The sequence below is a fragment of the Mesoplodon mirus genome (assembly GCF_964341445.2).
Source record: "Mesoplodon mirus genome assembly, chromosome: 3".
In the NCBI taxonomy this organism is placed as follows: domain Eukaryota; kingdom Metazoa; phylum Chordata; class Mammalia; order Artiodactyla; family Ziphiidae; genus Mesoplodon; species Mesoplodon mirus.
In genome coordinates this window covers 194,179,728-194,204,947 of record NC_138978.1, presented here as the reverse complement: position 1 = coordinate 194,204,947, position 25,220 = coordinate 194,179,728, and the positions used below count along the sequence as shown (strand labels likewise).

Sequence of the window (25,220 nt, the reverse complement as noted above, 5' to 3'; positions counted from 1 at the left end):
TGCAGATACTGACTGCTTATAAGGACCAATAAAATTTACAGACCCTCAGCAAGATATATCAGAAAGACATACTTCTTCAGAGCAGTATAACAAAAGACACATCACTAAAGGCATTAAAAAAAGTATAAAAGGATGTCATGAACGTTATGTCAACAAACTTGACAATTTAGATATAATGGACACATTCTTACAAACCACTTCCTACTGAAACTGAGAGAAGAGAAAAATAACCTAATGTCTATTAAACAAATTGAAGTTGTCATTAAAATCTTTCCTCAAAAAAAACTCAAGGCTCAGGTGGCATCTCTGATGATTTCTTACAATTATTAAAGAAGAAATAGTATCAGTCTTAGACAAAATTTAGAGAATTGATAAAGAGGGAATACTTCCCAACCCATTGTATGAAGTTAGCAGAAACTTGATACAAAACCCAAAAGGAAAATAACAAACCAATCTCCCTCATGAAAATAGTTGCAAAAATTCTACGTAGAATATCAGCAAATAAAATTCAACAATATATAAAAAGCATAATTCATCACAACCATGCGAGATTTATTACAGAAATACAATCCTGCTTTAACATTCAAAAAGAAGCAATGTAATTCCAGGGAAAAAAAATAAATGTAATAATCATATGATTGTTTCAACAGATATTGCTAAAATTAAACTCACTGAAGGTTTTTTTAAACTCTTAGCAAAATAGAAATAGGTGGTTTCTATATCTTTATTTTGATTTTTTTAACGTATTTGTAACACCATATTTAAAGATGAATTACTGAAAGATTTAGTTATGAGATCAGAACACAGATACCCACCACTTCTACTCAATATTATACAGTGAAATAAGATAAGAAAAAAATGAAAGTCAGATATAAACACAAAGAAATATTTTCTTTTTATTTAAAAATATGCTATTTTATGACTCCTGAGAACCTTGGGAGATAGTGTTACTTTTATTAGGATGCCTCATCAACAAGGCATTATCATCTTTCAGATTGAGGGGACCATCCCTATATCTGTTTTCCGCTGTCCTCGTGTTTTCTAGCACATCACCAATAACACTGAATGACCACTGTTAGACTGGTTACCCACACCACACAGCTTAACCATCCCATAGGTCCTACCAACCCAGTACCTCATGTATGGTTTGTACTTAAAAAGTACTTGTTAGAATGAGCTGGATTCTAGTTATGATCTACAGGAAAGAGTAGAAACCAGTAATTCAACAAGCACATTAATAAAATAACAAAAATGCAAAAATTAAATTTTATATTAGTGCTATATCAACTCAAAGAGAAGAGGAAGTGAAAAATATGGTTTTATTTTAATAAATAGAGACACATGTGGCAGTACTTACCCAAACACAATGGTGGTGTAGTCCACACTCCCTCTAAACAATAGGATTCCTTAGACCCTTGTAGGAAATGGTGCTCGAAACATCTGTATTCCACTGAGGAACCATTTTCATAGGTCCTGACTGTTGAACTCTTAATAACTCCATTTTTAATAAATGGGGGAGATGCACATGTTCTTTTAGATTCTGCAAAAATAATAGTCTGCAATGAATTGCTACAATAGGCAGCCAGTGCTTTTATAATCGCTACAGAAATAAAAAAATATATTTCATGTAAAAGCATTTTTAAGACATCTCTCAAGTAATTTTTAAATATCAAAAGCATTTCTGTAATCACTTCATACATAAAATTTATGATTGCAATTAGAATAGCATAATATTAAATACACGTTTAAAACTAGCAAAGTATTAATTATTGTGATTTTACTTTTCCCCTTTCTGTTTGCCAAAAGTGAAAGCGTATAAGATCCATCTTGAGGTCATGCTTTCTGTATGCATTCTCTTCCTGTTTCCTTATTAAAAGTGACAGTCCCATGCCCAAGGAGTACACAAAATCTCTCACTCTACCTTAAGCCCTCTTCTGAGACAATGCTCCCCTGCAAACCCTGAGGAGAGCAATGCTTTACAGGGTTGTTGATTGCTCACAAGAGGGTGATCCATTCTCTGAAAGTCTGGTGATATGTACAAAATCTCATGAATTCTCTCTTTATAAAACTGACTTACAGAATTAAAAGATGTCAGCATAGATCCTATTTAAGGGTATGTGCTGATTGGAAATTGATCAGGTCATTCCCAATTATATAGATTAGATGATGAGGGTGGTGGATTGCTTAGGGTCTTATCCTTTGAACTCATACTGATCACCTGTGATATTGGTCACCCAAGAAATTGTCAGGAAGCACTATTGTTTTACCTTTTCTAATACATGAAGGATATTTTACTTCACCTCTTTTGCACTGCACTGATAATTCAGAGAGTGCAGTTGATGGAGACAAGTCATACCCCTGTTTACATACAAAATCTATTAAATCTCCATGTAAGATCTTCCCTTCATAATTCCACTTCATCTCTAGGTTATTTCTGCTCATGTCATCCATGTTAACTGTACACGGCTCTGTAAAACAAAGGGTCTTTTCAATTCTTCACTCATCTCACAAGTATGAAAGTGATATATTTTTACAAAAAAAATATGACAGGCATCAAAAGCGGTATTTTATATTTACCATTTATCATTATTAAAGCTCTTCACACATATACATAATAAAGGATACATTTTATTGTTGTCAAATGAATTTATATATTTTGTATTATCTTCAATATAACATAAATTAAAACCACTTAATTTGAAACATTAAAAATATTGTTGAAGGACAACAACCACTTAGGTTCATCCTGATTTCTTTCCTATAAAATAAAATCTTCAAATAGAAAATGTATTTACTGTGTAATATTTGTGGGACACTTACCACTTGATATTCGTTGGTGAATAAAACAAAGATCCCTGCCCTCATGGAGATTACCTTCCAACTGGGAGACACACACACACAATCAACAATAAATGTAATAAATATATGGATCTTATAATTTGGGGCCATCTTTAAACTATATATAATAAGTGCGATAGAAAAATTAATAGTGGAGGCATGGGGGAAAGGGGACTGTACTTCTAGGTAAGGTGGTTGGGACAGGTTTAAATAAGTAATATTTGAACAGACTTGCAGAAGGTTAAGGACTGAACCAAGTCATTTTTTGAGGGAAGGGCATTCCAGGCACGGGGAACTACCTTGAGGTGAGAGCACACCTGGCTTACTTGGGGAGGAGTAATGAGACCAGACTGGCTGAAGTAGGCTAAGGGCAGGGAAGACCAGCAGGGGGGAGGTTGAGAAGTTCATAACATCTGGAATAATTCACAGATGGGAAATGCTGCTCCTTATAGCACCATCTTTCCCATTCGTAGTGAGAGTATTTTCAGTTCCACGGGACAAGTAAGATGGACAAAAAGCTCTCTCCTCTTGCCCTGATGACAATAAATGATCTTCACTCAGTCTTTGCTTTAGGCTGTGGGCATCAAGCCTAAATGTCATGAGGCAATTGCTTCAGGCAGAAAATGATAGGTTTCCTCAAACCTTATTGTTCTCTACAAGGTTGTTCCATTACTAGCTTTTCCTTTATAATTTCGGTCCAGTCTCTATCCTCAGAGATGACTGTACTTCCGTTCAATGCAATATCAATCACATCATCAAAAGCTTAACATCAAAATCATTTATGAAATTATGAGAGCAATAGGAAAACTACAGGTGAATATATATCTGAATGTGAATGTGAACAGCAAACAGAATGACTTGAAGGAGAGAAACCACAAAGGAGATGCTGAAAGAGCTGATTTAAAACTTAAATTTATGTATATTAAAAACACTATAAATAAAAGGAAGAGGAAAACAAAAAATAGTTGCAATATACATGACTGTCAAATGGATAATATAATTTATATAGATAAAACTCTTATGGGTATGGAAAAATCGCTAAACTATGAACAATCAGTTCATTGAAAAACCACCTGTGGCCATTAGAAAATTGAAAAATGTCAACAGTTTAATACCCAAATAAATCCAATTAAAGTAATTTTAATTGCTTAATTAACAATATGTAAAGATTAAGATATTCAAGTTCACAAAGATTAAGAAACTACTTCATTCATTCACTGATGCAAGGATCATAAATCAGAATAAACCTTATGAAGAGCAGTTTGGCAATTAACAGAAATTTAATTAAAATTCCAGATCTCTTTGACCCAGAAATTCCTCTTCAGATAATCTGAAAACAAAAACAAAACATGTGAAATAAATAGAATTAATTTTATTTTATTAAAAAATAAAGATTATTTACATGTACAAATATTTAGTACAAGATGTACCGTGTGAAATATAAAGATGTTGAAAACACACTAAATGTCCATCAAAAAGTAATTAATTAAATTATGGCATATTTGCATTAAGGAATACTGTGCAGCCATTAAAATATAATGTAGAAATATATCAAACCATGTTCATAATATAGTTTAAGTGAAAGAAACAAGATTCATAGCCTCTTCATGATATCATACATATTTGTGAATATGTATGTTGGAAGCTGGTGTAGAAAAAGGTGTAAAAGACCATTATCTAAGTCATTGACAGCATTTGTTTCTGGCAAGGTTACTGATATTTTCTGTTTCCTTCTAGTTTATTCTGTATGTTTATTAATTTTCTTGTAGATAACAATGATTTGCTTTTGTAGTTTAAAGGGCTAATATTTTTAACTAAATGTCTTTTTTAACTTATAGGGAGTTTATCATGCAATTTTCTATTTGTAGAAGTCACAATGTAAGAAGTTCTTTGCAACTGTAGTGACCAGGTACGTTACTTTTAAATGGAACTCTGATTAGCAAAGTTACAAAATGATGCAAATCTATAGGCTTGAAATGAGAGGTGAATATTGTTTTCCCAAAGTAATTTCAATTTAGGTAATTATTTAGATAGCTGCCTAAGTTTTCTACTTGAAAACATTAACATTGATTAATCCATGCCTTAATCCAAAATATATTTAGAGTAACTACAAACGTTTTTATCTGTTCAACAAGATAAAACAAAAGTGAGGAAGCAGTGGCAAAGAAAGCTATAAACGACATGCTCTACCAAGGAAAGAATTGGATTGATTATCCTTCTGTCCAAATGACATTCTGAGGACAATAAGAGAGACAATGAGGAATATAAACAACCAGGGGAAATTCCAGTTAGGAGAAAGACAACACAAATGTAATCAGACACACAAATGTGATTATGTTTAATGCCACTGAAATGGACACTTAAACATGGTTAAAATGGTAAAGTTTTGTTGTTCTTATGTTACCACATTAAAACATAAAATGCAGTGGGGTAAGAACTAGCATAGCCTAAACCCTAAGGTACTAGGGATTTTTTTTCTGCTGACAGAAACGATAAGGTAAAACACTTGAAGAATGAAAGATATATACAAAATTCTCTTTCCATGCTATAAAACATTATATGAAAATCACATAAGAATACACACATAAGGGTAAAACAAATTCAATGTGTCCTGCTATAAGCAGAGTAAATTCCAGGGACCTAATATACAAAACAATATATAAAAACTATTTAAAAAATAAATAAGATAAAATTTAAAAATTTAAAAAAAACACCCCAATGTTGTGCACATAAAAGTTGCTAAGAGTGGATTTTAAGTGCTCTCATCATAAAAACAACTCCCCAAATTACGTGAGGTGAAGGATAAATAAACTAACCTTATTGTGGTAATAATTTCACAATGTATTTGTGTATCAAGTCATCACATTATACACCTTAAACATACACAAGGATATATGTCAATTGTATCTCAGTAAGGCTGGGAAAATTTCTTTTTAATTCAATGTGTTCTCTATCTTACCTAAGCAAACAGGTGGGGATGACCATTTTCCTTGTTCACAATGAGATATTTTTGCTCCCCTCAATAAGTAATATTCATTGCATCTATATTCCACTGAGGATCCTGTTGGGTAGCTTGCTAATAATCCACCAATAACAGCTCCATTTATTACAGCAGGTGGAGAATTACAATTCTCAGTATTTCCTAAGAAAAGAAGTTATTTTTAAATTAATACAAACATAACAACATAATGATATAATACAGTTGCCCATACAATAGTACTTAATATTCACTATGTAATTTAGGACAACTGGTCTCTCAGTTTACCAGAATCAGAGAAACTTTATTCAGCTAAGTATTGTTAAAATTTACTAAGCCAAACTAAACAGCAAATGTTTTGCTGAAAGACAAGTATGCAGCAGATTTTTCACTTTTCTTGCTTCTGAAGGACTCATGCTATAGATATTCTTAAAATGTACAGAAAGATAAACAGTGTTCTTTAACCTAACAATTATGGTCCATTTAAAAACTGACCTTTGTTATTATCCATTTTTATTTTTTCCTTCTCATCTCTCTTCATCTCAGATCTCAATCAACCCATGGATGAAAATTTCCATTTTTCTCTCTGACTTCAGAGTCTTTCTCCTACTTGGCTAATTTCTCTAGCATCTTTAATAGCTTTTTTCTTACACAACAGATATCCTCGGTAAACATGTCTGTGGAGGTCTCTCCAGGACCTGACCAAGAAATGAGGAGGATGATGGGAAGGATGGCACTGAGGAGTGGTACCCTGGTTGTGCCCTTCAGTGAGATGGAAGAACAGGTATATGGATCAGAGGGTGGAGGGCTCAGATGCAAAAGTACTATCATCAGGATGTTAAAAACTTGTTTCTTTCCCAATTCTTTATATTCAGTTAAATTCTACAGAGAGCTCCATATGCTCAGGAAAAACAGCAGAGTAAGTGCTGTATCTGTGTGTTTCAAACTCTTCTAAGCAATGGGCCGTTGCTGTAAGTGTGTGAATTAAACAAAGGAAAATTTTACACACTAGGCTTAGCTCTGGATGTGAAACGCAGCATACATACCAACACATTCAGGGGGAAGGGTCCATTTTCCACGTTTACAAGTTATTTCTTCTGGTCCCCGGAGGTGATACCCTCTTTCACACACGTATGTCACTTTATCCCCATTATAATAGACCTTGGAGGATAGGTTTGCTGCAGCATTCTCAACCAAGGGTGGGTCCTCACAGGCCATCCTCTGCTTTTCTTCTGAGAAGGGAAAATTGAAACAGAGGAGAGCATTTAGCTCCACATGCACGCAGGTTTCATTTTAGGGAAAGGTTATTTGAGGTGCTAACCAGTGCATTTGGGAGGTTCTGTCCATTTTCCATTTTCACAGCGTATCTCTTCTGATCCCTGCATCGCAAAGTTAAGTCCACATTCTATACGAACTGTTTCTCCGTGACGATAAGTGGTTGAGTACCTTTGAATTTTGGAGGTCAGAGGCAGAGGGGGAGGAGGACATCGATTTCTTCTTCCTTATGGAAAAACATCAGTATATTTAGTCATATAATTACCAAAAAATAATAGTTAGGATTTCATAAGCACGTTCATTGTGCCAAGCACCCTAAGAAGTATGGCAGGCAGACTGGGGTCACCCCCTGGGTCCCCACATCCTGAGGCTCACTTCCTTGAGTCACGCCCCTCCCCAAGAACTTGGACTTGCTTCTAAGTGATGAACACAGCCAAGATGATGGGATGCATGTGACTTGTTTAAACACAGCCACAAGGATGGATGCGTGTGATCATGCACACATACTGTCTTAACACAGTATGGTAAGGCCGTTCTTGCCGAGCTCTTTCCCAGCTGATTTGGAAGAGAAGCAAGCTGCTTCATCGTGAGTTTCCGAAGGGGGTGGGCCACAGGGCAGGGGGCACAGGGCTGCCTGCAGGGGCATCCAGGAGGAGACTGAAGCCCTCTGCTCAGCAGCCTGCCAAGCTCCAAATGCTGCCACAAACCACAGTGAACTTGAAAGCAGTTTCTTCCCGAGCCCAGCCCCAGATGACACTGCAGTCCCACCTGACACCTTGACTACAGCTTTGTTAGACACGGACACAGAGCCAGGTCAGCTACACCCAGAATCCTGACCCACAGAAACTGTGAGAGACACAGGTGTGTTGTTTCAAGCTGTTACGTTCGTGCCAATAGAAAACTAAAAGAGCCAGCACGTTACATTCATTATCTCCTTTAACCTTAAAATAACTTTGTTAAGTGGGGACTATTACATCTCCCATATTACAGACAAAGAAACTAAAACTTATGAATTAAGTAAATTATTAGTAAGTGGTGGATCTGTTCCTAAACCCGTGTCTATCTGAATTAAAATCTCCTGCTCTTAACTATTCTAAAATACTGACTATATTAATTTCCCATGGCTGCCGTGACAAATTACCACAATGGAGTGGTTTAAAAAATAGCACACCTTTATTCTCTTACATTTCTGGTAGCCAAAGTCCAGAATTGGTTTCACTGGGCTGAAATCAAGGTATCAGGAGAGCTGTGCTCCTTCTGGAGCCTGTAGGAGACAAGCAGCTTCTTTGCCTCTGCAAGCTTCTGGGGGCTGCATGCACTCCTTGGCATATGACCCCTTCCTTTTTCACTCCAACTTTTGCTTCCATCGTCACATCTCATACTTGATCTTCTGTAGTCAAATCTCCCTCTGCCTCCCTCTTATATAATTATGATGCTTATGATTACATTTGGGGTCCACATGGATAATCCCAGATATTATTCCTCTCTCAGATCCTTAATTTCATCACATCTGCAAAGTCCCTTTTGCCCTATAAGGTAACATTCTCTGGTTCCAGGGACTTGAATATGAATATCTTCTTTTGGGAGGGAGGGAGGCATTACTCAGACACCTACACTGCCCATCCTACATCTAAGGACTCTGCTAGAAAATGATAGCAGGAATGTTGACATCTGACTTAATTTGGTGGCAGTGGGGAGAACAGGTGATAAGTAGGTAGGTCTGCCATTTCATTTTGAAATAATATGCTACAGGTAATCTGCTAACAATCTTCCCCTCTGCTGTTAGAGCAAGGCTGTTGGGCACCACTGGAAAGTTTTAAAAAGAATATTTCTAACAAAATTTAAAGTCATTGTTTAGTGCATTTAGAGAATGGTGACAGTTCTGGGAAACCCCACTGCATAACCCTGGGGACCCTCTTTCATTGCTCCCAGCAACTGTTTCACATCTTCACTACTCTCTTCCAAGTTTTCCTTTCCCGTCTTTCTCCTGCCTGTAATAATGACGCTATTTCCTACATTACAGAGACAATAGAGGCTATCAAGCCCTTTATCTCTCCCCATCCTTCCCAATCCTCAAGTCCTATTTATCTTTTAAGGCCCAGTTCAGACATTATCCATCACCTCTGTAAACACTGTCCCATACCATATCAATCAGAACCTTCAATGTTTGTTCAAACACCTTATACCTGACTTTATTATACCAGTTGTCACATTGTATCAACGACTTGTGTCTGTTTCCTCTGCTAGACCAGGACCTCCTTCATATAACATTGCAGGTGTGATTATATGACTATCGGATTGATGTCTCTTAACAGGTAATCATACCACCTGCTTGAACACAGCCAGTGATATAAATGGAACCATAGACGTCCCATTTGACATTGGCTCTTACTAGATGACCTCAGTTTTGATTTTCACTCTGGGTAACATTCTGCTGCTTTTTCTGCTCTTTACCCCACTGTTTTGAAGACTGTATTTTCACATCAGAGAATATGTGCCTGAGTAATCAGAAAGTAACTTCACAAAGCTGCCACCTTGGGACAACTGGATCTAGTTAATTCCTAACAAGAAAAATTATTCATTATAATAAGAGATTTACAATTTATAATAGATTTTTAAAAATATGTTTAAAAGATATATCCACTCTACAAACTAATGTAAAAATTAAGATTTCTTCAGATTAAATGTATTAAAGACTGTTGAAAATAGCACTGATTTAAAAGACAATATTTATTTAAAAAAAATAGCACTCGGGAAGAATTAGATATCATCAGAGACTTTTTTTTCATAGAAATTAAAGTTGATTCAGACATGATATTTTATTTGTGTGGTATGAAATTTTAAAAATTACCTTCACAGACAGGAGATTCTGGGTACCAACCAAAGTTATAGCACTGAATTAGATCAGATCCACTTAGATAATAATTTTTATGACAGAAAAACTGAACTACATCTCCTTCTTCATAGGTTTGCTTTACAGGATGAAAATAACCATTTTCTACTGATCTTAAAGAAGAACATATTAATTCTAAAAATGAAAGAACAAATAAAAAACAAGAAGTGTTATTTTTCCTGTTAGAACAAAATTCACCCACTACTTACCTGCCATATCTGAATTAGAAATCAGCAACTTTACCAAATTTTGTTATACCTAGTAAAACCTTGTCAATTTATATATTTATTGAATATCGTTAAGCTTATTTTAATTTAAGTATCTGAGCTAAAAGGGTTTTTCCCTCTTTGAGAGCTTGAAATAATGAAAGCCTACTGTCATCATCATTAAAACCAGAAGCAAAAATATATGAAAAAAGGAACATAATTTGCATAACAACTTGTACCTATTTCTGAGAGGGGGTTTTCAAAGTGAGAACCTACTGGCGCATCGTGGGGTGAGGGTCCATCCGTACGGGTGACACTCCACCTCCTCCGTCCTGTTCCCGGAAGCTGTGTGGTACCCAGAGGCACACTCATATCGTACTTTGTCCTTCACTTTGAACATCTTCTGTGTTGTGGAATAATTTCCGTGATGTAATTCAGGGGCCAAACATGTTTCTAAAAAAAAAAAGAAATTAAAGTCATTTGTTTTATGAACTCCATCCCTAAACCTAGAATATTAAAAGGAAATCTCAAAAAGTATTTTCTATGAATCTTAACAATATATGACAGAATCAACTCTTGGCAAAATTGCAAAATAATCAAAGTTTGCCTTTGTCTCTGGATTCCCTTTCTTCATGCACCCTGCATCTTAACTCTACCTGTCTTTAGTCTTTAAAATTCTACTCTAGTGTATTTGGCCAAAGGTCACAATTCAATAGAAAACTTGTGCAGTAGCGATTTTTTGATGATGTCCCATCTGTGGATTTGTATAATTTAAATAGATAACACCACACTAACTACATATATATATTCAAATAAGTGGGTTATCTTTAAAATAAATTTATTTATTTATTTATTATTTATTTTTGGCTGCGTTGGGTCTTTGCTGCTGCACGTGGGCTTTCTCTAGTTGTGGTGAGCTGGGGCTACTCTTTGTTGCTGTGCACAGGTTTCTCATTGTGGTGACTTCTCTTGCTGCAGAGCACAGGCTCTAGGAGCATGGGCTTCAGTAGCTGTGGCATGCGGGCTCAGTAGTTGTGGCTCACGGGCTCTGGAGCACAGGCTCAGTAGCTGTGGTGCACGGGCTTAGTTGCTCCGTGGCATAGGGGATCATCCCGGATCAGGGCTTGAACCCGCGTCCCCTGCATTGGCAGGTGGATTCGCAAACACTGTGCCACCAGGGAAGTCCCAGACTGGGTTATTTTTAAGTTTACCTAATATTGGTTTGAGGTATAAAATAATGTGTATTATTTCGAACTCTTCTCTAATGAAGGAAATAATAACTTAGGTATGTTGTGACAGAAAGTTTCATTAAGGGTCTTTCCTTTTATTCCACTCCAATTCTTTGTTTACTAGTAAAAAATAGGAACTGCTGGAGTAGGTGTGTGGTAGATGTTGGGAATCCTTGGATTAAGGAAACACCCAGCATTAGAGGGAAACAATATAATAACTTCCTGCATTGAGAGACATAATAAAATAACAATTATATTTAAACAAGAATGCCTACCAATATAAGAAAGCATTGAACTCACAAGCTCTTATCTTCAGATTTAGGAGATAATTCTTAAACACATACCATGTTCCTTCCTACAGGTTGGCTGAGAAGACCATCCATCAGGGAGGCATTGAACCACTGCTTCATCCTGCCCTGTTGTGGTTTTGTACCCTGATTCACAATGATAACGCATGTTCTCTTGAATTTTGTAAAATAATTTTGTGTCAAAGACGTAACCATTCCTCAGGTCAGGCTTAGGGCATTTTTCTGTGGGGAAAAAATATTTCTGTTCTAAATTGATGAAATTAAGCTTGCTCTTTACTAAGTTGTAAAACTAACAATGCAAAAGTTTAATACTATTCTTGGAATTTTAAGGAGAGAGAAGAATGTTCACTCCACAATTCCTTGATTTAATTTAATTTTGGAACTATCCTGCATGCTCTGCATCAAATTTCTTTAAAAGTTGATTCAATTTGACAATAAAATTCTTGGATGTACTAACTTCGGTTCTCACAGTCATCCCACCCCTACCTCATCTACTTTAGAAAATATATCCAGAGATCTTCCTCTAACTAATTGTCATTAATGGAAAATAGAAAGAATTTCTTTTGGGTTTACTTCCTAATATTTTTGAGTCCACTGCGTTTGATAATTTTTAACATTATGTAACTAAAGCACATATACCTACTCTATGGATCCTTAAAGAATCATGCAGACAATTTAATGTGAAAACTGTGTTCGTTTATTTTTTAAGCCTCTGATCGCCTACCTGCACAGTAAGACTCCATAGTCAGTCCATGTAAACTGTGACTGAGTCACAGACATGCTACTCAAAACCTTGGAGTTCACAGAGCTAATTTTTACTAAATACGTGGGACTGCGATGTGTTGGATAGTACATTTACCTTAGCATTGTATGGAGTTTAATCATTTTTTAAGCCTCATTAACGGACCCTCATAACAAACCAATTTAGAAAGGTGAAGAGACTTGTCCAAGGTTAATATAAGTTTAAATATATGTTGTACTTCCTGTGTGGCAAGCCCTTTATAAAGAATATCTCATCGAGGCTGTATGATTCGCATTTTATAGGTGAGAAAGTCCAGCTCGGAATGTTTAAGCCACTTTTCAATGTTGGAGCAGGATTCACGGGCAGCTGTCTGGCCACAGAGGGTGTCTCAATACTGACACTGCAATGCTAACCCTGCATCATCCTTTACTGAGTCCTACTTCACTGCTCTCACATCACCTCATCTAAGATGTTTAATTTACTTTTATGCTCTAGTTATGAGTGAGATGTATTTATTACAGTTCATCTGTGGTCCATGTTAATACTTAAAGTGCAATGCTTAAACTGATGCTCCGTCCTCAAGTCATGGAGTGGATAATTATCCCAAATAGATATATTCACTGGACCTATTGACCACCATAAGCACCTTACCCACTTTTTCTGAATGAAACTGACTCAACCAAAGCGCCTTACTCTGCAAAACAGAGTTTGGGGAATGTGTCAATCAAGAGAGGTCACCTGACTCCATGGAAGCCGGCTGATAGTTTGACTCTAGCGTAGCCTCACATGAAATATTGAGATGAGCCGATAAGATTTCCTTTTCACAAATTTGAACTCAAAAAAACACATTTTTCAATGGATATTATGTGAGAAGAAGTTGTCATACAAAGGAGAGTCTTTCAAATGATAAAATACTAGAGTAACAACCCTACATATACTTCTTAAGGCCAGTGTCCAGCATTTTTCGGTCTCCTAAAAACTCTCTGTAAAAGACCCTCATTCTTTTCTTTTTTTTAACATCTTTATTGGAGTATAATTGCTTAACAATGGTGTATTACTTTCTGCTTTATAACAAAGTGAATCAGTTATACATATACATATGTTCCCATATCTCCTCCCTCTTGCATCTCCCTACCTCCCACCCTCCCTATCCCACCCCTCTAGGTGGTCACAAAGCACCGAGTTGATCTCCCTGTGCTATGCAGCTGCTTCCCACTAGCTATCTGTTTTACGTTTGGTAGTGTATATATGTGCATGCCACTCTCTCACTTTGTCCCAGCTTACCCTTCCCCTCCCCGTGTCCTCAAGTCCATTCTCTAGTAGGACTCCATCTTTATTCCTGTCTTGCCCCTAGGTTCTTCATGACCTTTTTTTTCTTTTCTTAGATTCCATATATATGTGTTAGCATATGTTATTTGTTTTTCTCTTTCAGACTTGCTTCACTCTGTATGACAGACTCTAAGTCCATTCACCTCACTACAAATAACTCAATTGCGTTTCTTTTTATGGCTGAGTAATATTCCGTTGTACATATGTGCCACATCTGCTTTATCCATTTGTCTGTTGATGGACACTTAGGTTGCTTCCATGTCCTGGCTACTGTAAATAGAGCTGCAATGAATATTGTGGTACATGATTCTTTTTGAATTATGGTTTTCTCAGGGTATATGACCAGTAGTGGGATTGCTGGGTCGTATGGCAGTTCTATTTTTAGTTTTTTAAGGAACCTCCATACTGTTCTCCATAGTGGCTGTATCAATTTACATTCCCACCAACAGTGCAAGAGGGTTCCCTTTTCTCCACACCCTTTCCAGCATTTATTGTTTGTAGATTTATTGATGATGACCATTCTGACTGGTGTGAGATGATATCTCATTGTAGTTTTGATTGAATTTCTCTAATGATTAACGATGCTGAGCACTCTTTCATGTGTTTGTTGGCAATCTGTTTATATTCTTTGGAGAAATGTCTATTTAAGTCTTCTGCCCATTTTTGGATTGGGCTGTATGTTCTTTTGATATTGAGCTGCATGAGCTGCTTGTAAATTTTGGAGATTAATCCTTTGTCAGTTGCTTCATTTGCAAATCTTTCTCCCATTCGGAGGGTTGTCTTTTCATCTTGTTTACGGTTTTCTTTGCTGTTCAAGATCTTTTAAGTTTCATTAGGTCCTATATGTTTATTTTTGATTTTATTTCCATTTCTCTAGGAGGTGGGTCAAAAAGGATCTTCCTGTGATTTATGTCATAGAGTGTTCTACCTATATTTTCCTCTAAGGGTTTAATAGTGTCTGGCCTTACATTTAGGTCTTTAATCCATTTTGAATTTATTTTTTGTGTATGGTGTTAGGGAGTGTTCTAATTTCATTCTTTTACATGTAGTTGTCCAGTTTTCCCAGCACCACTTATTGAAGAGGCTGTCTTTTCTCCACTGTATATTCTTGCCTCCTTTATCAAAGATAAGGTGACCATATGTGTATGGGTTTACCTCTGGGCTTTCCATCCTGTTCCATTGATCTATATTTCTGTTTTTGTGCCAGTACCTTACTGTCTTTATTACTGTAGCTTTGTAGTATAGTCTGAAGTCAGGGAGCCTGACTGCTCCAGCTCCGTTTTTCTTTCTCAAGACTGCTTTGGTTATTCAGAGTCTTTTGTGTTTCCATACATATTGTGAAATTTTATTGTTCTAGTTCTGTGAAAAAATGCCAGTGGTAGTTTGATAGGGATAGCATTGAATCTGTAGATTGCTTTGGGTAGTATAGTCATTTTCACAATGTTGATTCTTCCAATCCAAGAACATGGTATATCTCTCCATCTATTTGTATCATCATTAATTTCTTTCATCAGTGTCGTATAATTTTCTGCATACAGGTCTTTTTTCTCCTTAGGTAAGTTTATTCCTAGATATTTCTTTCTTTTTGTTGCAATGGTAAATGGGAGTTTTTTCTTAATTTCACTTTCAGGTTTTTCATCCTTAGTGTATAGGAATGCAAGAGAGTTCTGTGCATTAATTTTGTATCCTGCTACTTTACCAAATTCATTGATTAGCTCTAGTAGTTTTCTGGTAGCATCTTTAGGATTCTCTATGTATAGTATCATGTCATCTGCAAACAGTGACAGATTTACTTCTTCTTTTCTGATTTAGATTCCTTTTATTTCTTTTTCTTCTCTGATTGCTGTGGCTAAAATTTCCAAAAGCATGTTGAATAATAGTGATGAGAGTGGGCAACCTTGCCTTTTTCCTGATCTTAGGGGAAATGGTTTCAGTTTTTCACCATTAAGGATGATGTTGGTTGTGGGTTTGTCATATATGCCCTTTATTATGTTGAGGTAAGTTCCCTCTATGCCTACTTTTTGGAGGTTTTTTTTTTTATCATAAATGGGTGTTGAATTTTGTCAAAAGCTTTCTCTGCCTCTATGGAGATGGTCATATGGTTTTTCTCATTCAATTTGTTAATATGGTGTATCACATTGATTGATTTGCGTATATTGAAGACTCCTTGTATTCCTGGGCTAAACCCCACTTGATCATGGTGTATGATCCTTTTAATGTGCTGTTGCATTCTGTTTGTTGGTATTTTATTGAGGAGTTTTGCATCTATGTTCATCAGTGTTATTGGACTATAGTTTTCTTTCTTTGTGACATCTTTGTCTCGTTTTGGTATCACGGTGATGGTGGCCACGTGGAATGAGTTTGGGAGTTTTCCACCCTCTGCTATATTTTGGAAGAGTTTGAGAAGGGTAGGTGTTAGTTCTTCTCTAAATGTTTGTTAGTTCTTCTCTAAATGAAGCCATCTGGTCCTGGGCTTTTGTTTGTTGGAAGATTTTTAATCACAGTTTCAAATTCATTGCTTGTGATTGGTCTGATTATAGTTTCTATTTCTTCCTGCTTCAGTCTCGGAAGGTTGTGCATTTCTAAGAATTTGTCCATTTCTTCCAGGTTGTCCATTTTATTCACATATAGTTGCTTGTAGTCATCTCTCAAGATCCTTTGTATTTCTGCAGTGCCAGTTGTTACTTCTCTTTCATTTCTAATTCTATTGATTTGAGTCTTCTCCCTTTTTTTCTTGATGAGTCTGGCTAGTGGTTTATCAGTGTCATTTATCTTCTCAAAGAACCAGCTTTTAAGATTATTGATCTTTGCTATTGTTTCCTTCATTTCTTTTTCATTTATTTCTGATTTGATCTTTATGATTTCCTTCCTTCTCCTAACTTTGTGGGTTTTTTGTTCTTCTTTCTCTAATTGTTTTAGGTGTCAGGTTAGGTTGTTCATTTCAGATGTTTCTTGTTTCTTATGGTAGGATTGTATTGCTATAAACTTCTCTCTTAGAACTGCTTTTGCTGCATCCCATAGGTTTTGGGCCATTGTGTTTTCATTGTCATTTGTTTCTAGGTATTTTTGGATTTCCTTTTTGATTTTTTCAGTGATCTCTTGGTTATTAAGTAGTGCATTGTTTAGCCTCCATGTGTTTGTATTTTTTTATAGATTATTTCCTGTAATTGATATCTAATCTCATAATGTTGTGGTTGGAAAAGATACTTGATACGACTTCAATTTTCTTAAATGTACCAAGGCTTGAGTTGTGACCCAAGATATGATTTATCCTGGAGAATGTTCCATGAGCACTAGAGAAGAAAATGTATTCTGTTGTCTTTGGATGGAATGTCCTATAAATGTCAATTAAGTCCATCATGTTTAATGTATCATTTACAGCTTGTGTTTCCTTATTTATTTTCATTTTGGATGATCAGTCCATTGGTGAAAGTGGGGTGTTAAAGTACCCTACTATGATTGTGTTACTGTTGATTTCCCTTTTTATGGCTGTTAGTATTTGCCTTATGTATTGAGGTGCTCCTATGTTGGGTGCATAAATATTTACAATTGTTATATCTTCTTCTTTGATCCCTTGATCATTATGTAGTGTCCTTCCTTTTCTCTTGTAATAGCCTTTGTTTTAAAGTCTATATTTTGTGATATGAGAATTGCTGCTGCAGCTTTCTTTTGATTTCAATTTGCATGGAGTATCTTTTTCCATCCCCTCACTTTCAGTCTGTATGTGTCCCTAGGTCGGAAGGGGTCTCTTGTAGACAACATATATATGGGTCTTGTTTTTGTATCCCTTCATCCAGTGTCTATCTTTTGTTTGGAGCATTTAGTCCATTTACATTTAAGGTAATTATTGATATGTATATTCCTATTCCCATTTTCTTAATTGTTTGGTGTTTGTTATTGTAGGTCTTTTCCTTCTCTTGTGTTTCCTGCCTAGAGAAGTTCCTTTAGTATTTCTTGTAAAGCTGGTTTGGTTGTGCTGAATTCTGTTAGCTTTTGTTTGTCTGTAAATGTTTTAATTTCTCCATCAATTCTGAATGAGAACCTTGCTGGGTAGAGTAATCTTGGTTGCAAGTTTTTCCCTTTCATCACTTTAAATATATCCTGCCACTCCCTTCTGGCTTACAGAGTTTTTGCTGAATGATCAGCTCTTATCCTTATGGGGATTCCCTTGTATGTTATTTGTTGTTTTCCCCTTGCTGTTTCGAATATTTTTTCTTTGTACTTAATTTTTGAGAGTTTGATTAATATGTGTCTTGGCGTGTTTCTCCTTGGATTTATCCTGTATGGGACTCTCTGTGCTTCCTGGACTTGATTAACTATTTCATTTCCCATATTAAGGAAGTTTTCAACTATAATCTCTTCAAATATTTTCTCAGTCCCTTTCCTTTTCTCTTCTTCTTCTGGGATCCCTATAATTAGAATGTTGGTGCATTTAAGGTTGTCCCAGAGGTCTCTGAGACTGTCCTCATTTCTTTTTATTCTTTTTGCTTTATTCTGCTCTGCAGTAGTTATTTCCCCTATTTTATCTTCCAGGTCACTTATCTGTTCCTCGGCCTCAGTTATTCTGATATTGATTCCTTCTAGAGAATTTTTAATTTCATTTACTGTTTTGTTCCTCATTGGGTTCTTTTGCTCTTTAGTTCTTCTATGTCCTTGTTAAACGTTTCTTTTATTTTCTCCATTTTATTTCCCAGATTTTTGTTCATCTTTAATATCATTATTCTGAATTTTCTTTCAGGTAGACAGCCTATTTCGTCTTAATATTTTAGGTCTGCTGAGTTTTTACCTTGTTCCTTCATCTGCTGTGTGTTTCTCTGTCCTCTCATTTTGCTTAACTTATTGTGTTCAGCATCTCCTTTTCGCAGGCTGCTGGTTCATAGTTCCTGTTGTTTTTTGTGTCTGTCCCCAGTGGGTAAGGTTGGTTCAGTGGGTTGTGCAGGCTTCCTGGTGGAGGGGACTAGTGCCTGTGTACTGGTGGGTGAGGCTTGATCTTGTTTTTCTGGTGGGCAGGTCCATGTCTTGTGGTGTGTTTTGGGCTGTCTGTGACCTTATTATGCTTTTAGACAGCCTCTCTGCTAATGCGTGGGGTTGTGTTCCTGTCTTGCTAGTTGTTTGGCATAGGGTGTCCCGCACTGTAGTTTGCTGGTCATTGAGTGGAGCTGGGTCTTAACATTGAGATGGAGATATCTGGGAGAGCTCTCACCGATTCATATTATGTGAGTCCAGGAAGTCTCTGGTGGTCCAATGTCCTGAACTTGGCTGTCCCACCTCACAGGCACAGCCCTTACGCCTGGCTGGAGCACCAAGAGCCTGTCATCCACACGGCTCAGAATAAAAGGGAGAAAAAAAAGAAGAAAGAAAGAAAGAAAGAAAGAAAGAAAGAAAGAAAGAAAGAGATAAAATAAAATAAAATAAATTATTAAAAAAACCAATTATTAAAAAAGTTACTTAAAAGTAATAAAAAAAAAGAAAGAAAGAAGAGAGCAACCAAACCAAAAAACAAATCCACCAATGGTAACAAGCGCTAAAAACTATACTAAAAAACAAACAAACAAACAAAAAAAGGACAGACAGAACCCTAGGACAAATGGTAAAAGCAAAACTATACAGACAACATCTCACACAGAAACATAACATACCCACTCAGAAAAAGAGAAAAAAAGGGAAAAATCATTGCTCCCAAAGTCCACCTCCTCAATTTGGGATGATTCCTTGCCTATTCAGGTATTCCACAGATGCAGGGTACATCAAGTTGATTGTGGAGATTTAATCTGCTGCTCCTGAGGCTGCTGGGAGAAATTGCCCTTTCTCTTCTTTGTTCGCACAGCTCCCAGTGTTCACCTTTGGGTTTGGCCCCGCCTCTGTGTGTAGGTCGCCTGAAGGTGTCTCTTCTTCGCTCAGACAGGACCGGGTTAAAGGAGCCACTGATTCGGGGGCTCTGGCTCACTCAGGCCGGGGGAAGGAGGGGCACGGATGCGGGGTGAGCCTGTGGAGGCAGAGGCCTGCGTGATGTTGCACCAGCCTGAGGCGCGCCGTGTGTTCTCCTGGGGAAGTTGTCTCTGGATCCCGGGACCCTGGCAGTGGCGGGCTGCACAGGCTCCCGGGAGGGGCGGTGTGGATAGTGACCTGTGCTCGCATACAGGCTTCTTGGTGGCGGCAGCAGCGGCCTTAGCGTCTCATGCCCGTCTCTGGGGTCCGCACTGTTAGCCGCGGCTCACGCCCGTCTCTGGAGCTCCTTTAAGCAGCGCTCTTAATCCCCTCTCCTCACGCACCAGGAAACAAAGAGGTAAGAAAAAGTCTCTTGCCTCTTCGGCAGCTCCAGACCTTTCCCCAGACTCCCTCCCAGCCAGCTGTGGCGCACTAGCCCCTTCAGGCTGTGTTCACGCAGTGGTGCCTCTCTTCCTTGCAATGTGATAATAACAATTTCAATAACTATCCGTATTCTCTTCACAGGGTAATATTAAAAACAGATAAATAAGATAACATTTTAATGAAAGACATGATTTACAGAATTACAGTATATGCCTCCATTTTGTAAAAAAGACAGTTGGCCAGCAATTTTGTTCTTATCTACCAAAAGGTTTAGACACCTGCCGTATTTTAGGGGATGCTAGTTTTACAAGCTCATTTATTTCCATGTTATCACATGACGTTGACCCCGCCACTGACTTACTGAAGCACCGTGGTTCTGGGGACCATCCTGCTGCCGTACATGTGGTCTGGGCCTCTTGTTTCCCAGTTTCAGCTGTATAACCAGCCAAGCAGGAAAATGACAGATTTTGGTTTATGCTCATTGGAAAGTAATAACTTTCAAAAGTATAGTAATATTGGGCAATCCTTCCATTTTCCACACTTGGAAAACCACAGGGTTTCTCTGAAATAAGAAAATATCAAGCTGAACACTGAAAAATATATTTAAAACCATACAATTTTTGATCAAGTGACAATAGATTTTTAAATTCAAAGTGTTTGCAGACACTGTAACCAGTACTTATTTTTATTACTTAACATTTTAGGGTATTTTTTGCCAATCCTTTTCAATCAGGAAGTAATCTGCTAGCAACCACAGCACTCAACAGTCAGAATAAATCTGGGCAGGCCAGTTCCTCAGGGAAGGCTTCCCTAACTTTGTCAAACAGCACGTTCTAATAGAAACACAAGCCATATATGTATATTTAAATTTCTAGCAGGCACATTAATAAAAGGAACAGTTGAAGTTAATTTTAATATTATTTTTTTCCTACTAAGTCTGAACTCCAGTGTGTATTTACACTCATGGCACACCCCAATATGGACTAGTCTTATTTCAAAAGCCACATGCAATTAGTGGCCACTGTATTATTGGATGGGAAAGTTCTAGAATAGATGAGGTTCTCCTTAAGATACGCAGTTACAAGTTTTCATATGAATGGCTTTTGTCTTGTTTTGTTCTTTAAGAAAAAGACAGACAACCAAGTGAAAAAATAAAAGACTTGAGTGAGAACCTTACATTAAACGGTCAGAGGTCTAGCAAAGAGGACTCAGCTTTATCAGTCATCAGGGAAAGGCAAATTTAAATCACCATGAGATAGAACCATACATCCACAGGAATGACTGACCTGGAAGAGACAGACTACCCCAGTGGTTGGGGTGGACATGGAGAAAAGGGAGCTCAAGACCACTGCAAGTAAGAGTGGAAACAGGTACGACCTCTCCTGAGAAAACAGTATGGCAGAATAGGTACAAACCACATTGAAAGCACATCTCTGGGCACCCACATGTGTAACAGAGTGTTCCTGGCAAGTCTCTGCATGTGGTGCCAACTGGAAGCAACCAAGTGCCCACTGACGGCAGAAAAGACAAACACACGTCAGACTGTGCACACAAGGGATATTACACAGTAACACGAGTGTTGATGCTGATGGTGAATCTCACAGACCTATGATTGTCTCTGCTGTGTCACCTAATCTCCTACTGAGTCCCCTCCTTTTTCTTCCTGCCAACCGCACCACCTCCTACCTTTCCCACTTGTAACACTCCTAGAAGAAGGAGCCCCTCCTCCCCTAGGCTTCATCCCCCCACCCCTCCCCCACTCATTCAACCAAGCCCCAGCCACTCCCCCTGGGCCCTTGTCACCTCACTGGAGAGCTCAGCCATGGACCTGCTCCAGGCCCCATGCCCATCTCTCATCAGATGTGCAGGCTGCCTGTGGGTACACTTGCCTGGAACCCCTCCAGCAGGTGCCAGCTGGGTTCTTACCCCTCAGGAGGACCAGTCCACTCTGGAAGCTGCCACGGCTGTCAGGCAGAGACAGCCAGGAGAAATGTAGTAAAACGGGAAGTGAAGAACTGGCCCCCCTGCAACAAAAGGTTGAAGGCAGGGATCGGTGCCGGTGGTAGAATGTGAGGGTTGGATGGTTGTTCTCAGGTTCCCAGACTGCACGGTGGGAGGTGCCGTTGCGGACACATCAAGGGACCCTACACCGAGACTTGAGGTCCTAGGGTGGTTGACGCTTTATCTTCTCAAGAGTATCGTGTGGTGGCAGCTGAGAGGATGAGCCCGGCGCCCTCCTCCTGTCCCATCAGACCTCCGACCATCAGGGGGAGGGGCGAGGGTCAACCAGGACCTCAGCAGAGATGGCCGAGAAAAATCAGGCCCAGGAGTTCCGCCCTCAATCCCAACAGGAGCCGATGAAACACAGACCTTTACCCAAAGAGGTGGTTGTAGCTGATGGCAGCCTGGCGCCCGCGGGAACTGACCCAGGTCACTGCCCCTGGGCTCAGAGATCCTGGTGGCATCAAGCTCGGACGCGCAGGCCAGAGGCGCCTTCCCAGAGCAGGGGCCACCGTCATCACAGGTACCACCTCCTCTCACCTGCCTTCCCGTATTCTGAAAGGCGCCACCACCCAGCTGCCGTGGGGGAGAGGCCGTGGGGGCGACGGAGCGCGTGGAAGACCTGAGACCCGTGGGCGGTGCCAGGTGCGCGGGGGCGGAAGGTTGACTCGTGGACATTCAGGAGAGCCAGTGCCTGGATGGTCATGCTGCGTTCCTGCTTGGTGAGCACCCAGGTGCCCTGAGCATCGCTTCTTCGCACGAGGCTGGGTGGGTCCTCCGGCAGTGCTGGGCGGACTGCACTGCTCTTGCCTTGGCCCCGCCAGCGGCCACAGGTGGGGGCCGTCTGCATCTCCATCAGCTTGCAGAGCTTGAATGGTAACTCAGTTTCTCAGGCCACCTGCCAACCCGAGAAACAGTCTTGGGGTCCAGAGGACAGTCTTGGGGTCCAGAGAGCAGTGTGACCGCGAGGAGAAGAGCCTGTCCGGAGCTTCAAAGACACAGCGCACGAGGCGAGGACCTGGGTCATCGTGCAGGAGGTCAAACCAGGCAGCCAAGGGCATCCATGCAGGGAAAGGAACCTCTCCCACTAGGACTGAGCTTCACCCAGAGCCGGCCTCGCCGGGAGCAGTCAGACAAGGTGCACACGCCCCGCTGTGAGACCCGGAGAGGGAGGCCTGGAGGCAGCCTCCGAGGCTGTTCCCTGGCTCCTGATCCCAAGGCCTCCCGTCTGGACAGCCCAGGGGGCCGTGATGGGAGCAGCAGGCCTGGGCCAGGAAGGATGGGTGCTCGCAGAGTGAGAAACGGTCCACACCGCAGGAACTCCCTGTTCTTTTGTCTCCAGCCCTCGGTCCCACAAGGGGAGAGTCAGGCTTTGGGAGCAGGTGGCAGAGGTCAGGGAGAAAGAGCCAGAGATGACGACTCCCAGCTGCAGGAGCAGTTCCACTGTCTGAAGGACTTTTTCTTTTTGTGGTGAGAAGGCAGGAGGTCCCCTGGATATGAGGGTCCCCCCAGGTTCTTCTTTTGGGTGCTTGTTGCTTTGATGTGTGGTTCTGTCCCAAGGTCTATGGCTGGGTTGGGGGCGGTTCACCCCCATCCACGAGCCTCTGCTTGATCTTCGGCTTCAGCAGTTCCCATGCCCCTTCACCAGGCCTCCCACCAAATGACTAACTTTATTTGCCTTTGGATGGCTTCTGGGGAGGGTGGGGCTGGCAGCAGCCTGGGCTTCACATGCCCTCCTTGGACCTGAGGCAAGGACCAGAACTGAGGCCAAACCCAAAGAACTCTACAGTCTGGAACCATGTCAGTCCATTCAGGGGAGGGTGCCACCTCAGGAGAGGCATGTTGGGAGGCCCAGACCCTGGCTCTCATCCTCGGCAATGCTGTTGCCGTATGATCGGCAGAGCCTTCATCCTCTGCAGATGGTCATCTCCTGCTTCCCCTGTGGTGAGGATGGAGAGGAGGGTGCCACGGGGAAGAGGATGGAGAGGAGGGTGCCACAGGGGAGAGGAGGATGCAGAGGTGGGTGCCACGGGGAGGAGGAGGATGGAGAGGAGGGTGCCACAGGGAAGCTGGTGGCCTAGGCCAGTCCCACAGCTCTCCTGGGGCTCCTATGCTTTTTCTGGGGATGTGTTCAAGCTCAGGGGGTGGGGGCAGGCTCCTCCTTGGTCTCTGGGGAGTTGGGGCTTGGCAGCACTGGCTCCTGCTCCAGGATGGCTCTGGAGACCATCCCTCTGGAAGCCTCTTCCACCACCTCTGGCACGTCACCCTCGTGCCAGATAATCCATGGGCAGAGAAGTCAGGATGGTTACCCGAGGTTTAGTCCTTTAAAAAGGGACGTTTAGGGCTTCCCTGGTGGCGCAGTGGTTGAGAGTCTGCCTGCCGATGCAGGGGACACGGGTTCGTGCCCCGGTCCGGGAAGATCCCACATGCCGCGGAGCGGCTGGGCCCGTGAGCCATGGCCGCTGAGCCTGTGCGTCCGGAGCCTGTGCTCCACAATGGGAGAGGCCACGGCAGTGAGAGGCCCGCGTACCGAAAAAAAAAAATAAATAAAAAAAAAATAAAAAGGGACGTTTAGGAGGATTCTGAGTGCCAATCAATGTTCTATATGTTGATCCACGTGCAGTAAAATTTCATAAACATTTATAGAGGGGCATCCTATGATTTTTGCATTTTTCTGCATACATTATACTCCAAAGAAAACATTTATTTTTAAAAATCTATCCTTATGTTGGAGACTTTAAAATCATAAATACACTTAAAAGAAAGCAGTTATTGAGCAGCCCCTAGGGTTTGTGTTGGGAGGAAGCGGCAGGTGTGTAGAAGACCTGGGCCGCTGGGATTATTTTGCCTTCAATGCCTTGGGGACGACAGACAACCCTCTTGCTACCATGAGACATAAAATAATAGCAGTGCCCTCCCAGGGCTGAGGGAAGTGGGCAAGGAATTATGAGTAAAAGAAACTTTCCAGAGTCTGATGGAAGGAAGGAGCAGATAAAAACATGTGCAGGGGAGGCCCCGTCCCCTGAGGATTCTCACCATTTTCCATACCCATACCACCAGGGATTTACAAAGAAGACTCTTTAGAACTAGCAGAAACTACAGGCAAAAGT

General features: G+C 40.0%; 1 protein-coding gene across 2 annotated transcripts in view; it reads right to left on the bottom strand.

Annotated features, from left to right (window-relative positions):
* Positions 1 to 25,220, bottom strand: part of F13B (coagulation factor XIII B chain) — a gene marked incomplete at its 5' end in the record, with an annotated part of 31,937 nt that overhangs the window by 4,526 nt on the left and 2,191 nt on the right. For both annotated transcript variants that reach the window (XM_082614693.1, XM_082614694.1), the window contains 9 exons: positions 1,358 to 1,540; positions 2,268 to 2,468; positions 5,798 to 5,980; positions 6,862 to 7,047; positions 7,137 to 7,316; positions 9,942 to 10,118; positions 10,466 to 10,642; positions 11,763 to 11,948; positions 20,471 to 20,671. In XM_082614693.1, the coding sequence (XP_082470819.1) occupies positions 1,358 to 1,540; positions 2,268 to 2,468; positions 5,798 to 5,980; positions 6,862 to 7,047; positions 7,137 to 7,316; positions 9,942 to 10,118; positions 10,466 to 10,642; positions 11,763 to 11,948; positions 20,471 to 20,671 (1,674 nt within the window). The remainder of the gene's footprint in view (positions 1 to 1,357; positions 1,541 to 2,267; positions 2,469 to 5,797; positions 5,981 to 6,861; positions 7,048 to 7,136; positions 7,317 to 9,941; positions 10,119 to 10,465; positions 10,643 to 11,762; positions 11,949 to 20,470; positions 20,672 to 25,220) is intronic.